Below are 18,090 nucleotides of genomic sequence, written 5' to 3'. Positions count from 1 at the left end.
TACCCTTTTTATGAAAGTTCTACTTAGCCATTATTCCTCATCTTGCATGTTTATGTGAACTTAGCACTTGCCCTTATTAGAATAGAATTAGATTCTATTTATTGTTTGATATTTCTCCATTTTGTCAAGAGCATTATGAGTTTAATCTTGTCCTCCAAAGTGCTTGTAGCTTCTCCCAGTTTTAGTATCACTGGCCAGGTAATAAATGCTCTCCCTGTTCCATTTCTTGTCATTAATGAAGATGCTCAGTAATGACACATCTAGGACAAGATCCCAGTTGCCATCCTGTTTGACAGTGCACCATTGGTAAACTCTGCTTTCCAGTCATTTGTGTGTCTACCCTTGAGCTCTTCCAAGATTATACTTCTCCTGCTAAGTCATGAGAAGAAGGTCAGATTGACACAGCGTATTCTGGATTGGTCAGTGTTGCCTGTTGTCACCTTGTCATCTTCTAGGCGCTCATCTGATTTTGTGCTCTAGAACTGCTAAGCGGTCAAAAGTTGAGTTGGTCAGTCCACCATTTTCCCCTTTTTTTAAAATGCAAGAGCTCTATTTGTCTTTTTCCTGTTCTGTGGAACTTTACCTATTCTTTACATCTTGTCAGAGATCATAGCTTATAGTTCTCAAGTTACCCCTTCCAGATTTTAGAAATAACTTTAGCACCAAGTACTAGTCGTACAGACACGTGACATTTCTAAAAAACAGTTGCAAAATCCTGCTTCTCATCTTGGAGGACAGTCACACCCTTCGTACTGCACCTCTTCTTCAGGTTTACACTGTGTCCTGGAGGTTGCTTTGATAGAGCAGGAGCAAGTTGTGCCTTGTCTTTCAGATTGCCCTCTGATGAGCTCTAGAAGACAAAACTGCAGGCATGGCGGGGTGGTTAAGAGAGGCAGACAAGAAATGTCCAGTGTAATTGCATCTCTGACATATAGAGCTTTATAGCTTGTAATCAATGCTAACGCTGTACATGGCACAAGGAGGTGACTAACTGGACATTTCAGAATGATAAATGACTGTTGTTATTTGCTTACAGCTCCTCACTTTGCACATGGGCTGCCTGATTTCAGCATTTGCAGCTCATAGTTTACAACAGAAACACCCAGTTCTGCAGCACGGTAGCCTTCACTAACAGTTTGTCTGTGAGTAGTTAGGGTTACACAGATTTAGAGAAATATAAAACAGAAGCCCAAAGTCTGGGCATGATTGTGTCCATCTGAATACTTGATAGAATTGGCTGGTCATCAAAACCTGCAAACAATAATTCCTTTTATCCTAGAGCCACAACACAACATCCACTGGGATGCTGTGGGAATTCCAAGCAATCCTTTAGCTGAACTGTAAAGAACTGACTCTATATGCAGCAAGGCAGGTGTTACAGGTAGCAACAAGACCTTGTATCAGATCAGCTAGTAAAGCTGGAAAGAATAGGCAGGTTTTCAGGCTTGTGTACAGACTGTCATAGACCTACCCCAAGTCTTCCAGGATGTGTCTTAGGTATTCTATGTATCTCCAAGTGGTTTTTTGTCTCCCTGGCCCAATAATTTTTATTTTCTTGTATGCACTTCTAGACTGGATCACAGTAAATAGGCTGCCATCTAGTTAGAGGTTTGCCTGCATTCATGTGTCCCTTCTTCACATGTGTTTGTCCCCATATGAGTGGCTGCTGGTCACTGTATTTGAAGACTCAGGTGATTGCTCTGTCCAAAGTGGAAAGCACCTTTCTCTCAAGTTGTACTTAAAATACTTTATTTAAAGAATTATCAAAAGGCCTTTTCTTGAGCATTTGTTATTTTGTTTGTTCAGTCCTCTAGTTCACTACCGCTGTATTACCTAAAAATTTCAGTTCATTGTTGTGATTTCCCTAGTTCATGTACATCAGGGCAGCTGATGTACAATCTCAAATGAGTTTCAAGGTATACTGTATGGAAAGGACAAGAAAGAAATGTGCAAGGAAGTATTGAACAATTAATTATGCCATAATGGAGCAAGGGAGGGAGAAGTGGAGAGCTGGCCCAGTGTAAACTCTGTGCCTCTGATGCCAGGATTACACTCGGAGGCATTTGTGCCTCTCTCCATTTTGTGAGGCATGTTGCCAGGCAGAACAGCAGTTAGTACGCCCATGGTGGGGTTTACTAGCTTCCACACCGTGTTTGGTGGCTTCTTAACTTCAGGATGAGGAATTAAAGTTTTTTACACAGCAGGTAGTGATTGCCGTTTACAGATTTTTTTTGTAGCAAAAATCTAGCTTGGGATATGAGTATTCCAAATCAGTGTTGAAATGAGTGAGGCACCACAGATGAAGTGTTGCTTACCAAAATATAGTAGTAGAAGTAAAATGTCCATGTACCAAAACTGATACTGTTCCTGCTAATGCAGATAAAATCTAACCTTGAATGTATAGTGACTTTGAGGGTTCCTTGGCTTTTCATGTTCTTTATACACTTTATTTTAAAGGTGACCTATGATATGGGTATGTGTATTGCAAGCATGAGCCACTCTCACCTCCTATTGAGTTGAGTGGGCTCACATCCATAATAGATAATATATTTCCCTCCCCTGAGTGACTAGGCACATATTTTTCATCTGTATTTCAGTGTCAAAATGCAATCAAACAAACAAGGAACCACCTCATCTTACTGAGTAAATTAAGTCTGAATATGAATCTGTCTGTGCTTTTCAACAGTGGTTCCCCATTTGTAAAATGCCAGGAGGCTCTTTCTCCAAAATGCTGAAACATGATTTACGTTCAATGGGACTGTTTTTTGTCTTCCAGGGGACAATATCTATTTAAAAATAAACCTCCTGATGGGACTGCACCACCCAACTCCTTCTACAGAGCACTTTACCCTAAAATTATACAGGACATAGAGGTAAGAAACAGCTTTCAGATGTGGTGATGTTTGGTTGCAGTTTTTTTAAATCTCCCTGATTTATCCAGGGTGTTGAAATTCTGACAATATTTTGGTCTAATTAAATATTTCATTAGATCTGATGTGTCTGTATTTGTCTGGAGTTAATAGATCTGGGATAGTTATGTAAGGTCCAAAGCTTCACTGCTCCTTTAGGCAGAAGATGAGTTGGATTGTTCAGTGAGCTGTTCACAGATGGAGTCTCTCTACACCTTGCATGTCAGATGTCACAGCAGCACCATTTGCTCCACCCAGTGCAGATGAGACCTAATAAGATGTTATGGGGACATAAGAACTGAGCCAGGGAGAAAAGGGCATTGTTAAAGATATCCTAAGACCCAGGGAAACAGGAAGCAGCTGAGCATGGTTGTCTTGTATGTAGTGTGAGCAAAATGCCATGTTCTGGTAGTTTCCTAATGGGAAAAGCAGTGCTCAGACACTGTTGTGACAAGTTTATACAAGCACTTAGCTAGAGCTCAGCTGAGACTTTCTCTTCAGTCTAGTTGTTGAGTCACAATGGGTTAAAAGTTTGCAATAGAGAAAAGCTTTTAGGTCACTTCTCCTTCACCATTCCAGATAACACAGACAAGTTTAGCCACAATATATTTTACAGGCTTTTGTCTGTTTAATTGGTTTTATTATGTGTGTTACTTCTGCTAGAAGGCAGTAATATCATTATATGGGCCTGATGCAGGACAAAGTGTGAAGAAAAGTATCTGCTGTCTTAGACAAACAAAAAAAAAGGGGAGATATTTCTATATTTCTGGTCTTTATTTTTACTTCTCTTTTGTCTCCTGTTTCTCCTCAAGACAATAGAGTCAAACTGGAGGTGTGGAAGACACAGTTTACAGAGGATCCACTGCCGAAGTGAGACAAGCAAAGGGGTTTATTGTTTACAGTATGATGATCAGAAGATAGTAAGTGGCCTACGAGACAATACTATTAAGGTGAGAATGCTCCAAAATGACATACTAATGGCATGCAGTGTCTGTGCCATAAATAAGTGTCCTAATTTCAGTGACACCTAGCCTTCTCCTTCCCTTATCTCACACCTGCACAGCATGTATGCCTCTTTTGTCTGGCAAGAGAGACCCTGTTTCCTTACAAACCGTTCACTAGCAGAGTTTTTATCCATCAGTAATTACAGACTACGTAATTACTGTACCTGGTGAGAAGGGTAAAACCAGTGTTCATAGTAAAGCCAGTAATATCAAAGATGTTAATGTATTGCACCGAAGAGCCTGTAGAAGACTCTACAGATGCCACTAAAGATGTTCTAACTGCACTGTGGATTGTGTGTTTATAGTAAAAAACAGACCAGTAAGTAATGAAAGATGAAAACCTTACTGAGCTGTCTGGTTTTGAATGTTTGCTCTCAGATCTGGGATAAGAATACATTGGAATGCAAGCGCATTCTCACCGGACACACGGGTTCTGTCCTGTGCCTCCAGTATGATGAACGGGTGATCATTACTGGATCTTCGGACTCAACAGTCAGGTGTGTGCTCATGATTTGGAGCTTTCTGTTTGCCTCTAAGATTTTAGCCTTGCAAGCTGCTGAAATGGTAATTTCTTAAATATGTGCTGTTCTGTTGGTTCTGTGAAGTAGTTCAGCATATTTGTTCAGGAGTGTACTCTCCTTGTTTATCAGATGTCCATGCAAATGGCTGTCAAGGAGAAATGAGAACCTAAGCAAAGGCCAGTCAAGATCAGGATGACTTAGGAAGGCCATGTGGCATTTCACTGAGGTTTTGCATGTTTTGACAGACCTTGAGAATGTTTTAAATTCTCCCTGAGAATAACTTTTTAAAAGTTGAAGTTTTCAAAGCAAGTTTGAAGGTTTAGTCATCTACTGTCACTTAATTTTAACAAAAAATGTATGACTACCATCTCCTGTGACTTTTAATTGAATTTCAGCATGGTGTTTCTTTTCATGCAGTCTTTCTAACTTTGCGTTCCTTCCAGTCCCCAGCAAAAGGCTGGACACCTCAAGTCAGCACTTGTGGTGCATGTTGTGCGAATGTGAAGTCCACTAGACATTTTACAGGATGCCACAAAGTCTAAGACCTGCAGTGTAAATACACGCACATATGAGTTAATTGCAATATGAACTTGGGTGTGAAGAAGCAAGTCTGTCTTCTCCATGTTGTTATATGTTCTCTTCTTGCCAGAGTACAAACAATGGCCATGCAGTGAAGTTACAGACAACAAAAAGCTGTGTCAGTGGCCTTTTCTGCTACTAGCATGTGTTCCTATGGCTGCAGGCTCCTCATGGTTATCACCGTGCTTGCATGTAAACTACCGCTGATGGTGGCTAATAACCATTGAATTTATTCCGGACATGTGATGCATGCGGTCTTGTGGTGCTGCTAGATTTTGGGGTCCTGGCATTGGTAGGAATCTGGAATTCCAGCAACACCGCCTGCCTGGAGATGGTGTGGGAACTGCACTGTGCTAAACATATCACAAAAGGCGAGGCTGAATTCTGTAAAAAGCACTATCATCTTCCATATCAGGCCAGGCAGACTAAATTGCAGACTGGCTACTTGCCCAGAAATACTTTGTTTCCCACTGTATCTATAAATGTTTGTGCAGACCCCAGAGGCACATAGGATGCATCACTTTTATCCTTGGGTCTCCTCAGGAAGAGGGGCTTCGTCCAATAGACAGTACAGATGGGCTCTTAATGCTTCTGAGATCTCGGGGATGCGCTTGTCCAAAGAAGTCAGTAGGTCTCCAGCTCCTGTTCAGTTTGGCAACCCTATCTGAAAACTGCTCATGTGTTAATGGCTCAGGTCTTTAGTCTGTGGGTTTTTCTTCTTTGCATTTTGTATTTGGAATGTAGTTTTCTTTGTCATTTATAGGCCATAAGTTGATGCACTTGAGCCTCCATAAGTTAGGAAATAAGACATTAGAAGTCTTTCTGATGTCTTGTCTTTTCTTACTGCTCACCTCGTTGGCAGAGGAAAGTTTTAACTTCTGCAGTGTCTGATGTGCCTGATGATACAGCTGTTTTCTGCTCTCACATAGTGTATCTGGGATACAGGTGTGATAGTGCCAAAAGAAATCTCTTTATGGAGGGTAGAAGAAGTTTGCCAATGGAGTAGCCTAAAAGAAAGATTTTTAAGGCTTAAAATCTTCAAGTCCTAGAAGTTCTGTATGAAGCCTTTGTCTAACTTTCTTCTTTAATTATCTTTCAGCTGAAACAGTTGGTTCCAATAACATTAAATTGACATAAATGTTCTGTCTTAATTTGGGTATTCAGCACATTCCTGGAATGTAGCTGTGTACCAGATGCACTGCAGGGTAAATGCAATTCGTGGTGCAACTTGTGGGAATTACTTACCTTTGTTTGAAAAGCATTATCTTGTCTTCTGCTTCTGTATAAATTATCCTTTGAATTGATAGTCCTGTGAGAGAGGTCAAAATTAAACAAGTCACTGAACTTGCTTTTCCACAGGTCGTGATTAAGTACTCATTGACTGGAAGTGGAGTGTGTGGTAGACTGACAGGACCAGGAAACATCAGTCTTTAAGGCCATCAATCTCATACCTTTCCTCAGCACTAAATTCCCTTAATTAAAGGATGCTTTTTCCTGGCTGGGTTATTTTTATGGTGTTAACTGCATTGCAGAGTTTTTGACTGCTGGACTGTCTCAATGTATGCATAATCAACAGGTTTATATTATACATCTTTTAATGAATTATTTAATAGATGTAGCTATAACTTGCAATGTTTGCTTCTCTAATATTACTAGAGAGTCAATTACCTCTTCCTGTCCCCCTCTCACCCTGCAGAAAATCCACTGTGCTGTTTTTTAACTCTCTGGTTTGAAATTTGAAACTGCAGGGTGTGGGACGTGAATGCAGGTGAGATGCTGAATACACTGATTCACCACTGCGAAGCAGTACTGCACCTCCGCTTCAATAACGGCATGATGGTGACATGTTCCAAAGACCGTTCCATTGCTGTGTGGGACATGGCTTCACCAACAGACATCACCCTGAGGAGGGTACTAGTAGGACACCGAGCTGCTGTCAACGTGGTGGACTTTGATGACAAGTACATTGTATCAGCATCAGGTGACAGAACTATAAAGGTGAGGTGTTTCAGAGGCTTTTTATTTGCAGCACTGGAGTATTTAATAACCAAGAACAGTGACCAGACAGGGAAGATTATCCTTGGCAGTTATTACGCAGATCTTCCTTTAGAAGATCTTCCTGCTGCTTATTTCCATTCATCCCTCCTCTGTTGAGCTTGCACAACTTTACAGAACTGTATGGAAAATCAGATCCAGGTACAGATGCAGTTGAAAAAGGAATTTTTTCTTCTGTGTCCTTTTTCAACTTGACCATTTCCATAATCTGTTTCAACATCAGTCATTTGAACAGTTGTCAGAGGGCAGAATAGGGGCAAAAGTGAAGGTGAGTGGATAGGAGTCACTGAGGTGTTACTGCTATGATCCCAGCCTGCGGCATTAAAACTGAGGAAAATCAAGATCCTGTGTAGACTAAATCATAGCCTGAGAGTGCTAAAACTTGATTCTGGAAACTGATTCTTATGGTCTGGCAAAAATCTTGTGTGTACAGTGACCCAAGCTGCTAAAAGCTGCAGACTATAGTCACAAGTAATTTTCCCAGTCTTAATGATAGCATCTTCAATTAAGAACATTCTGGATGCACCTATATATCATACAGATACCAGCTTTTGTTAGTCTTATCTTAATAATTTTGTCTCTGTGTGGTTCCCTCCCTGCTTCCCGTCACAGGTATGGAACACTAGTACCTGCGAATTTGTGCGCACCTTAAATGGCCACAAACGAGGCATTGCATGTCTGCAGTACAGAGACAGGCTAGTAGTGAGCGGCTCTTCAGATAATACTATCAGGTGAGAGACACACTCCCCATTGCAGAGTTCTGTGCAAGCACATTGTCCAGAGGTTAGGCAACTGAACTGCTCTGTACCCTTGTCATCTTTGAAAGATGCTTTCTTTGGTAAAGAACATTGAGAACTACTGCAAAGAGATATTAGAAGCCTGTTTTACTGTGTTGTCTTTCATCCTCTGTATCTCAAGAGTCCCATACTAATCAACAAGTTGCATTGCTCTGACAACTCTGGTGTATGAAGGAGCTGGCAAGTACCGCTTTCTGTGATGTCCTCTTGTGATATTTTAATTGGGCTATGTGTCTAGTTAAAGGGGTCAGATTTGCAGTAAGAGGCATTTAATCCTCTGCAGAAATCCTCCTGGGCTCTCGCCAAACTCTTCTTGTGGTACTTGGCACCTGGTTAAGTTTGGAACAGCTGGTTTAGAGCATGAAGTTCAGTTCGATCCCTTTTGCACTTCTCCAGCTGCCCTGCTTGCAATCTGTGATTTAACTCCTTCTGGTACCATGAGCCAGGATTTCTGTATCCTGTAGCTGCTGGTAGAGGGATGTCCTACTAATCTCAAGGTGTATGGAACAAACTTGAGTGGTAGTGTGTGTGACATAGAGAAATGGCTCTGTGGTGCAAGCAGGAGTAAAAGCAACCTCCCTTTTGCCTTTGTTTTAAATATTTGTCTGCCTTCTGATAAAGCTTGAAAGCGGGACAGTGCAAGCAGAAGCCCTTCACTTTGCATGTCAGTAATAATTTCTCCTCAGTGAGAAGGGTTCACACTACTGTTTGCCTGTGGACTTTGCTTGCAACGTACTGCCTCCCTGCTTTGCATTCTGTAGGAAAATGGTGGTCCTTTGGTTGACATCACCAGGTCATTGTGCCAGATTTTGGTGTAGGACTGTCTGAGACATGACCAAGAGAGCTGGAACTTCTGCCTGTTAATCATGGGAAAAAGTATTAACAGGCATTGTAGCACCACTTACACATGGTGAGAAATCCTGCAAATAGAAAAATAGAAAAAAATAACCCTCTGCAATTGTGCTATGTAACTTGGTCTCAGAATTAGAGTAGGAAATAGTTAAATATTGCAGCAGTTAGGGAAGGATCTAAAATATGGCTTGCTAATAACAATAAATGTCAAGATAGTGATAATGCTAAAGAGGAATACAGTTACTTTTATGCTTACATTGGACAAAATCCCTAGTTGACAGATAAATTGTGATAGAATTTCAGGAATGTTGGCAGTGAATCTTAATAGAAGTCAAGTTTGCCAGCTGTGTGAGGAGAAGGCACAAGGCTTACCTGGTCACATTGTTTTCCCCCAGCCATTAGCAGAGGGCACAAATCAGTGGAAGGTGATTAAGAAAGGGCAGATTACTAAGTCATCTTTGTGGGTGGTTTAGTGCTTTATATGTTTGATTTTAATCCACTGTAAAATGCCAGATGTTGTGTGTTGGCCTTTAGTGGAGGCTGCCTCATGATACAGAATTTGAAGATTGTCATTCCTCAGTTGCAGGAAAACTTTTTTCCAAAAGATAACTCTGATTTCTAGTTCTGCAACTGCAAACGTAAGGACATGTGAAGTAGCTGAGAAATCCATATCTTTCTTCTGTAGAGAAACTCCATGTATAAAAATGATTTAGGTTTTGGTTTAGGTGAAAACTTTCACCAGTGTAAGAGAACACAGCTACACAGGCATCACTATAATTGTGCTGATTTCCATCTGGTAGAAACTGATCCATCAAGTTTAATCCAATCACTTCAGTATCTTAGCCTCTGGGGCCAAAGTTCTTAATTGCTGCAAACAAGCGTGGTAGAGAAAAAAATTTAAAAAGGGAGAATTTGGAGCAAGAAAATAGAATCAGACTACATCTTCTTGGGTTAATTTTTAAAGAGTGGTTGATTTATATGTGTGTATTTAACCTCCAGTGTGTGCACACTTGGGGATATGGTATTGGACTGTTTAGATAAACAGCATTCTCTCTAGAAGATGGGGATTCAGGCTCACCTGTCTTCTGTGCGTCTTCCAGCTCTGCCAGGACTTCATGTGAATTAAAGGCTGAGGTATTTGCAGACCTCGCTCTACCTTCAGGAGTTCTGCCAGAGCTGTAGGAGGGAAGACTGGTAGTATTTTTGACTGCGTACACTTTGTAGTGAACTTTTTAGTTAGTTCTCAAGCCTTAAGAGTAGTTCTCTTACTATTTAGTCTTTTGACCTTTTAAAGTAGAAATTTGAGAAGGCTATCAAATCTGGAAGGTACCCTTGGCACCAATTCTGCTAGGAGGTTCTGCTCTTACATAGCAGTTATTCCTTTTGTACATGAAGGCCCATTCCCCACGTGGCTAGGAACGTGACCATCTCTTCTAATCTCATTCAGATTCTGGTAAAACCTCAAACTGGGACCTGAAAATTCAGGCCTGAATTAGTGTGATGAGGCCTCCTAGGGCTGCTGGCAATCTCAGGATTGATGGCAAGGAATGGAAACACATGGCACAAAGATCCTGGCACAAGATTGTTCTTTAAACCTTTCTGCACCAGTTCATTTCTGGCATTGTCTATCCTGTTTACAGTCCCTGAGAGACTTTATGCTCTCCGACCAGCCAGAGTGCCCTTGGCTGACCTTTGCTATGAAGATGCTTGCTCTGACCTTGACTGGTGTGCTGGTACTTATGTGGAAACTATTGGGATCTTCACAGATCCCTGAAAAATCGACTTCATGGATCAGAGAATAGCCTTGTGCTCCTCATTGGCCTCAAACATGTGCATAGACAAATCCTTTCCCAGTGACGAAAGAGTTCTGTTCATTCCTCTTTTGCCCAAAGTGAGATCAGGTTGTCATAGCAGGACAGCTGCAACCATTATCCACCAACCTTGGGCAGAGATCCACTGGATTTGGATTATTCCCCAGGAGACCTCAGGAGTAAAATATGTGGAGACAGTTTCTCTCTTTCTTTGTCTGTCTCTCAAAAAAAAGTGACCTGACCCTTTAGCAGCTGTGCTGCTTCAAGATGTGTCATCCAGAGAAATTACACAAACCACCCATATTTCTCACTACTGTGAAGTTCATGTCAGTCTGAACATAAATTGAATGACCATTTAAGGACATTTGTGACTGCTACTTTGAGCTGTGTGTCACGGAGCCGCAGCAGATACTGCTATTAAAACCTTCCTCTATGAGCAGAGTGCATCTCGGCCAGAGGTGTAACACCTCTAGATAATATATGTCTATGGTAATTGGGAGTCATGTCAAAGAGCTGACAAAAGTATGGAAAGCAAATAGACTTGCTTCATAACTGTTTCAAGCATTTCTTAAATATTTTTCAAGGTAGTATGCAAGTGTACAAATTAATGTATTTTAATTTATTCTCCATGCTAAAAATCCTTCACAACCCCCAAAACTCTGGGATATTTACAGTTGAGAGAATAACACATTGCTGGGTCTCTTACTGGGATAGATGTACTGGGTTTGGTGCCAGAACTTTTTTAAAATATTGGATTATTAGAAACAGTTAGCAGAGAGCCACGGGAATTATTTGAGAGCAAGTAGAAAATGCATTACAATAAACACAGAGCGCCCATTTTACCATATGCATAAGGTGCCTAGATTACAGAGTAAACATATCTTCAGTGGGAGAAGTGACAAATAAAAAGGGTTTGTTAATTCTTGTACCTTTCACCACTGTATTGATGTCTTAATTTGTCTGATGGTAGTCTCCAAAACAGAAATAGGCATGTAGGGGTATGAAAAGGGGCACCTGCCCTTTGAAGGTGATCTTACCTTGGAACAAACTCGCAAGGGGTTTGGTAAGTCTCCCTCTCTTAACGTCTCAAAATCAAGGCAGGATACTTCTATGAAAAAACAATTTCAGTAAAAAAAAGTTATGAGGCTCACTGTGAAGATAACTGGGAAATACCCTGTGTTACTAGAGCAGTAGATACTAGACACAACTGGTCTTAAAATTTTTGGATCTCTGACTCATTTCCCATGTGATACTGTAACGTAACAGGGTCATGTTGAAAAGCATTCATCCGTTAACAGCAGGAAAAGGAGTGATTAATGTAGTTTGTTTCTTCTGTGTTGTTCCATCATAATCTTTATTTCCAAGTTCCCATTAACTACAAGCAAAGACTAAATGTTTAGTTGCAATGATCAGATATTAAAAAATTCTTAGTGCTTCTCTGTACTCTCTTCCAGACTGTGGGATATCGAGTGTGGGGCGTGTTTACGAGTACTAGAAGGCCATGAAGAGTTGGTGAGATGCATACGCTTTGATAACAAGAGGATAGTTAGTGGGGCATATGATGGGTGAGTCTGTCAGTGCAGTCAATACCTTGCATCTTCCTGTCTGTATCAGTGTCTCACATCCCACTTTGCTGTATCCTCCTTATAAATATTACTCTCCTCGTCTGTCATACCAAGAGGACATTTTCAAGGCCAGTAAATCAGGACCATGCTACAAAGTATATCTTTTTTTCTTCTTTTGAAATGTCAGTGTGATTTGATGTGTGTGGTCCAGTTCTTTAGCTTGTAGGAATGTCTGACCAACTCAACCTGAAACCTCTTCTAACTGAACCACTGGTAAGAACACTCCCATCTGTGGTTATGTCTTCTGGATATTTGCCATTACAGACTAGATGTCTGCACTCCCACATGTTTTTGATAGCTGTTACCACCTGCTTTTTATGTGTTTTTCTTTGTTGACAGCATTTTTTTTTCTCCCATTAAGCTCTGTAAACTTTACAAAGGGGAAATGCAAGAACCTGGTCTTCAGGAGCAGAAGGATTACTGTAATTTTCCTTGAACTGGTGTATTAGCTAAGCTGTACTAATAGTTAATTTTCTTCCGTGAGCCCTTGCTCTTTTGTCTTTAACAGAGCCATGGTGTTTATCTATTTTTTTGCTACTAGGAAAATTAAAGTATGGGATCTTGTGGCTGCTTTGGACCCTCGTGCTCCAGCAGGGACCCTCTGCTTGCGAACCCTTGTGGTAAGAGCTTCTGGGAGGGATGGTAGGCAGGAGACAGAAAAGTGTGCGTGATCAGGGCTATCTTGAGCCATAAAAACTGAAGCTAGCTTAGTCCCAACCTACAGGATCTAGAAATTATTTCTAGGGGTCTATCTTTTTTGAGTGTTCAACTTTTTTTTTTTAACATTGCAAGTTATAAAGCACTGGAAGTTAGAACTTGTAGAGTTTTCACTCACTTTTTTTTAACAGTTTTGTTCTGTGTTTTGAGATTAATAGCTAAATCCATTTTTGAGACTTCTTCTTCTTGGAATCCATGTGCCAGTGTGTACCTGATGATGTAGTATTAAGTTGTCTGAACTGTTGACCTGAAATTTCTTAAAGAAAAGTAGTACATTCCAAATTTGAGGAACAAGAACAAAAACACCCTTGGGATTGCTTTTAACTGGCTTTTGGATGTTTAAGAAAAAAGCAGGTAAGGACTGGAACAGACAGTGAAATTGCCTTGTCCTTAAACAGCAGCGACTACTTTCATGCCATCCATTGGTGTTTACTGCAGGTCTGATGATGGTTAAAATGTCATTGTGTGAGTGTTAACAACATTCACAGTCATGCTTAACAGTGACTCTGCACTGGTCTTATAATAATGTGTGAAAGTTGTGAGAAAAATGCTAGTACAGCCAAGGCCATGGGATGGTTCCTATAAGCATTCCTCCATCACATTCACCCCAAAAGACTTGCACTGTTGCTGGAGATAAAGGAAGATTTCAATCTAGTACCGAATTCTCACTGAAAAAGAAGTAAACATTTATTTTTTAGCTAAAAAGTGTTTGGGTTGGTATACATTAGACCATTTCCTGCTGTGACATGTGACTGTAGTCTGTTCTCTAAACCAAGATCATACCAAGGCTGTCTGATTCTCTGGAAGTGCGGTTACCTCTCACCAGCTGAGCTGTGCTAGCTGACCTTCTGCACATTCATCGACCACCTGAATTGCTATTGTTGCTCTAGATTTCACTAAAGTATTTTACTTCACATTTGGTGCAGGCTGTGAGGGTTACTGTGACTCAGTTGACAGGCAGTAGATCATTAAGCTGTGCTAACTCTTTTCCAATCATGTATTTGGACCATAAGCTGCAGAGTAAGAGTCTGTGAGAGCCTTGGATGCCTGCAGGTACTATGTTGAAAAGCCCTCTTGTTAGCCAGATAGAACTGTGAATAGTTTCATGGCTGAAATCCAGAAAAACCCTTTGTCATCAGCCACCCAGTTCCAAACTAAGGAACAACTCTGAGCCCATGAGCACATACCCTGAGAGTCTAAGACTTCAGCTTGGTATTAGTAGTGTTCCTGCTCCAGTCTGAGACAAATGTGTGCCTAGTAACCTGTAGACTTAATTTAACTGGTGTGATTTCCTCTGCATTTTCCAGCAGTGGACAGCCAAAGTGCCCCAGCTAATTATATTATAAATCAGAAGCGGTGGGATGGAAACACTGTAGGAATCTCAACACATGGATACTCATAAATCCCTGTTTGATAGCGATGGAGGGGGCCAAAAGAGGGGAGGCAGAGGAAGCTGTTGTGGTGCTTTTAGGACTTTTCATGTTTATGACAACAGGGTGTCCTTATACCCGCTTACCCGTGGTTTGTTTTTTTTTTTTTTTTCTCTTCCCTTGGCCTCCAAAATTAAACCTGGCTACACAATGAACATCGTGAGTCTCCTGCTGCTCGTGTTCAATTTTCAAACAGTAGGAGGAAAGTGCACAGATAACAAATGCTCGCTGCATGCCAGGTCCCTTCCAGTTTTGTCTTCCGTTAGCTGGAACGGCGGCCACATGGATTTGACAGAAGCTTTTCAGGCACAGAATAAGCACACAGTTCAGCTTTCCTTATGAACAAGAGTCTGGGTCCTTGTGGACTCAGCTTAGGGTGTGCATTCTGCTTATTGCAACAGCAAATGCAAGTGCTATGTGGAACTTCTAGGGCAACCTTACTTAGCCCAGAGTGACTGGGTGAAAAAAGGGAGTTTTGGAAGTACCCCTCTTTCACTGTCTCTGTGAGCTATCCCTCAGCGGATCTGACAGTTGTAGTGATATTTTTTAGCAAGAATTTCTTCTCTTCAATGCTACAGCACGGACTCTGGAAAAACATTTCTTTTGGAATAGGTGGGAAGATCAGAAACCCATAAGATGTTTTTAAGACAAATTCAGGTCATAGTTAGAAGATTGTAAAGGTTCCAATGATTAGACCTTTTTTTAAAATTTACCTTAAAAATAGAATCCAACTTTTGTGTGTGCATGTTTTTGGTTAATGTTAAAGATTCAGAGGTTCATGTGCAAGCAGCTGTTGCGCTTTACAAACCAAGCTGTATTATTTTAGTCCTGTGCTGTAAGATAGAGGCTTCCCATTTAGTAGCTAACAATACTCTTCTGTCTAAATGTTTTTTAAGATGTGCTTTTTTCATGACCCTAAGCCCCTTGTGACATGTGAGCACTAAAGAGAAATACGTATGCATGGAAGAGATAGGGCTCATCCTAGTTGCATAGTTTCTGTTCCCTTCTGACCGAGGAAGAGGCTACTGCTCACTCTTATGTCAATGTAAGCACCAAGAAAAAACAGGCAACACAAAAGGGAAAGCATAGTGGATTTGCTATGTGATATCCAGGATCTTGCCGTTACCTCCTGTTAATTACAGTCTGAACTCTTGCCAAATTGTCATGCCATTTCCACTCAGCCTCAGAGCAGAATGCAAACTGTCTATAAAGAATGCCCTTTCTGGTTCATATTTTTAGAACTGCTTAAGAGGAATTATTACTGTGTCACTGGACTTTACAACAGGCTCCTTAGAGTCCTCCAGTATTAAGCTTTTTCCTCTTCAGCAGTGTCAGTGGTGCCAAGTCTTGAATGCAGAGTTCTCATCTCTCCCCGTGTAACCTAACTGCATCTGGGAATGCTGTGATTTCAGGAAAGACTTTCGCCATAGAACAAGGAAGACAGTGCTTCTATCAGCCTTGCCAGACTGAATTGTGTGGTTGAGGGAGCTTGGTTTGTTCTACACAGTGTGTGTCCAATATTGGGATTTAAGAAGTAACAGGATAACTGTAATGTAAACTTCCTGAGAGCCAAGAACTCAGATATGACAAACCCTTTTCACTGAAAGAGGGCTTAATTTACACTATGTAATAGTGATGCACAGTGTGTCATGGGGGGTTTACTGAGAAATTAATTTAACACTAGAATCCAAGCCCAAGCTCATCTTCTCCGCTCCATCCCAGGTGCCAGCAAGTTTGTAAAGTAACATGCTATGTCTCCCACTTGAATTTAGGAGCATTCTGGAAGAGTCTTTCGACTTCAGTTTGACGAGTTCCAGATCGTCAGCAGCTCACATGATGACACCATCCTCATCTGGGATTTTCTGAATGACCCAGCCGCCCAAGCAGAATCCACTCGTTCCCCGTCCAGAACATACACCTACATCTCAAGATAAATAACACTACACTGTACCTCACACTCGCCCAGGTAAAAAAAAAAAAATAAATCAAATGAGGCTCAAACATGACACTGGATGTAGTGCAAGCATGCTGCTTGAGTAACTAGTGAGTCTGTCAGTATTTCTCACCTTGGTTGGACAGTAATTACGGTGTCTTGTAAAAGGATAGGAATGATTTTAATACCTTAGGACAGGGATTTATTTTAGGATTTGGGGCATGTGGCACTTTGTGAGTTCCTGTGAAGAGCCCCTCCTCCTCTGTCCATCATCATCATTAGTTAAATCAGCCTTCACTGCTGTCCAGAAGGAAGAAGGGTTTCTGCAGAGCGAGTAGAGCAGCTGCTGCCTAACAAGGGGATGCAGATGGCCTGACCCTGGGCAGTTGTCATCAGACAGGAGGGTTTTGCCAAGAAGCATCAGCCTTATTCCCTCCCTCTGAAGTTGTGACCATTCTTCTCACTCTGCAGCAAGCTGATTCAAGAGAACAGTTTGGCTGGGGGAGGAGACACTGAGGCACAAGCCCAGGCAAATTTAATCGAAATGCATCAATGTGCAAAATCATTTACTGATAGGGCCTAGCCCTCATTCTCTCTAGCATAGCACCGGTGTTAAATTGTTCATATCAGATCTAGGCTGGTTTGCTCATCATCTTACCCTGTTGTCTTGGCCAGCACAGCGTGGGGAGGACATAATGTTTCATGTGTTTAAGTCAGTTGTAGTTGATGTATGTGAGTGGAGCAGGATAGCGTGATTGCCCACTTTGGTGGATACATGCACAATTACTTGAGAAAAATGGCAGGAGTGCTGACAGGCTTCTGCAAGGGGGTGTCCACAGTGATATTTTCCCATGAAAATGCTCTGTCATGGGGCACATCCTGTATTCTGTCTGTTTGGTAAATGTGCAGTGATGCTCCAGAGCTGTCAGATCAGTCATCTTGATTTTCTCAAACACTCTGGTCAATCAGATATTCTTTTAAATCATTAAAAGCTTTAGTACAAATGGGGTTTGTTTGGTTTGTTCTGTTTTTTGTTCCCAGGACTCATTTCAGCTGCAGTATTTAAATTATCTGCCAATGCCAGGACAAAAGAACTATCCACGTAACCAACACTTGCTGAAGAGAGAGGCTCTCAGACTTGTTTCTGGAACAAAGTTGGCATGCGGTTGATCTCAGACAGGGTCTACTCAGCGCGGCTGACTGCTAAAGTGCTGCTATATCAGAAGATGACTTTTATCTTTCATGAACAGTTAACATTTTTAAACCTTCCCATCCCTTTCCTCCCTCATCCCCCTTTTCCTGTTCACTCCTCTTCCCTTTACCCTGTTTGGTTCCCCTCCAAACCCAGTCACAGATGTCCTATGAATATATTTAAGATGTTGCCAGAATGTGTTGCTTTGCTGTTAAGCAGAAGACTTATAGCCACAGTGCATCCTGCTGAGAGTCACTTTGGGGTGGGTGGGAAGGTGGGTGGGGAGGAGGCTGCTACTCCCAGACTGAAATCATATCCATCGCTAGGCCTTTGAAAAAGCATTCAGCTCTGAAGAGCAACAGAAACAGTTATAACAGCCAGACCAGCTCCCCCCTGACTTCCCTGCGGCTTTTGGCTGTTCTGACTGCAGACCTATTTTTTGTGGAGAGAGGACCCTTGAAATTTTACTATTATGAGCCAAATCCATCTCTTTCCTCTCCTGCCTGCTATGCTAACCCTTTGGAAGCTGGATGTGTATTATAGTCTCCCTTAACATCTGCTTGGCTGGGGAATGCTAGTCAATGAAAAGTTAAACTCTCTTCTGCCAAAGTCCCAAGCATGATGGACTGGGGCTGACATCCTGTACCCCCTGCCCCAGGTGAAAT

At 41.5% G+C, this 18,090-nt stretch overlaps 1 protein-coding gene across 6 annotated transcripts in view; it reads left to right on the top strand.

Moving 5' to 3' along the window:
- The window catches only part of BTRC (beta-transducin repeat containing E3 ubiquitin protein ligase), a 117,146-nt gene extending 99,525 nt beyond the window's left edge, over positions 1-17,621 (top strand). For all 6 annotated transcript variants that reach the window (XM_074907610.1, XM_074907605.1, XM_074907608.1 and 3 more), the window contains 9 exons: positions 2,777-2,873; positions 3,722-3,859; positions 4,292-4,410; positions 6,762-7,011; positions 7,681-7,799; positions 11,983-12,093; positions 12,695-12,773; positions 16,073-16,266; positions 17,275-17,621. In XM_074907610.1, the coding sequence (XP_074763711.1) occupies positions 2,777-2,873; positions 3,722-3,859; positions 4,292-4,410; positions 6,762-7,011; positions 7,681-7,799; positions 11,983-12,093; positions 12,695-12,773; positions 16,073-16,234 (1,075 nt within the window). In that variant the 3' untranslated portion in view covers positions 16,235-16,266; positions 17,275-17,621. The remainder of the gene's footprint in view (positions 1-2,776; positions 2,874-3,721; positions 3,860-4,291; positions 4,411-6,761; positions 7,012-7,680; positions 7,800-11,982; positions 12,094-12,694; positions 12,774-16,072; positions 16,267-17,274) is intronic.
- Positions 17,622-18,090: the final 469 nt, after the last annotated feature.

Source organism: Athene noctua, chromosome 5 (genome assembly GCF_965140245.1).
Source record: "Athene noctua chromosome 5, bAthNoc1.hap1.1, whole genome shotgun sequence".
In the NCBI taxonomy this organism is placed as follows: Eukaryota; Metazoa; Chordata; class Aves; order Strigiformes; family Strigidae; genus Athene; species Athene noctua.
Note: the sequence above shows the minus strand (reverse complement) of the source record. Positions and strands in the feature narration are given on the sequence as shown.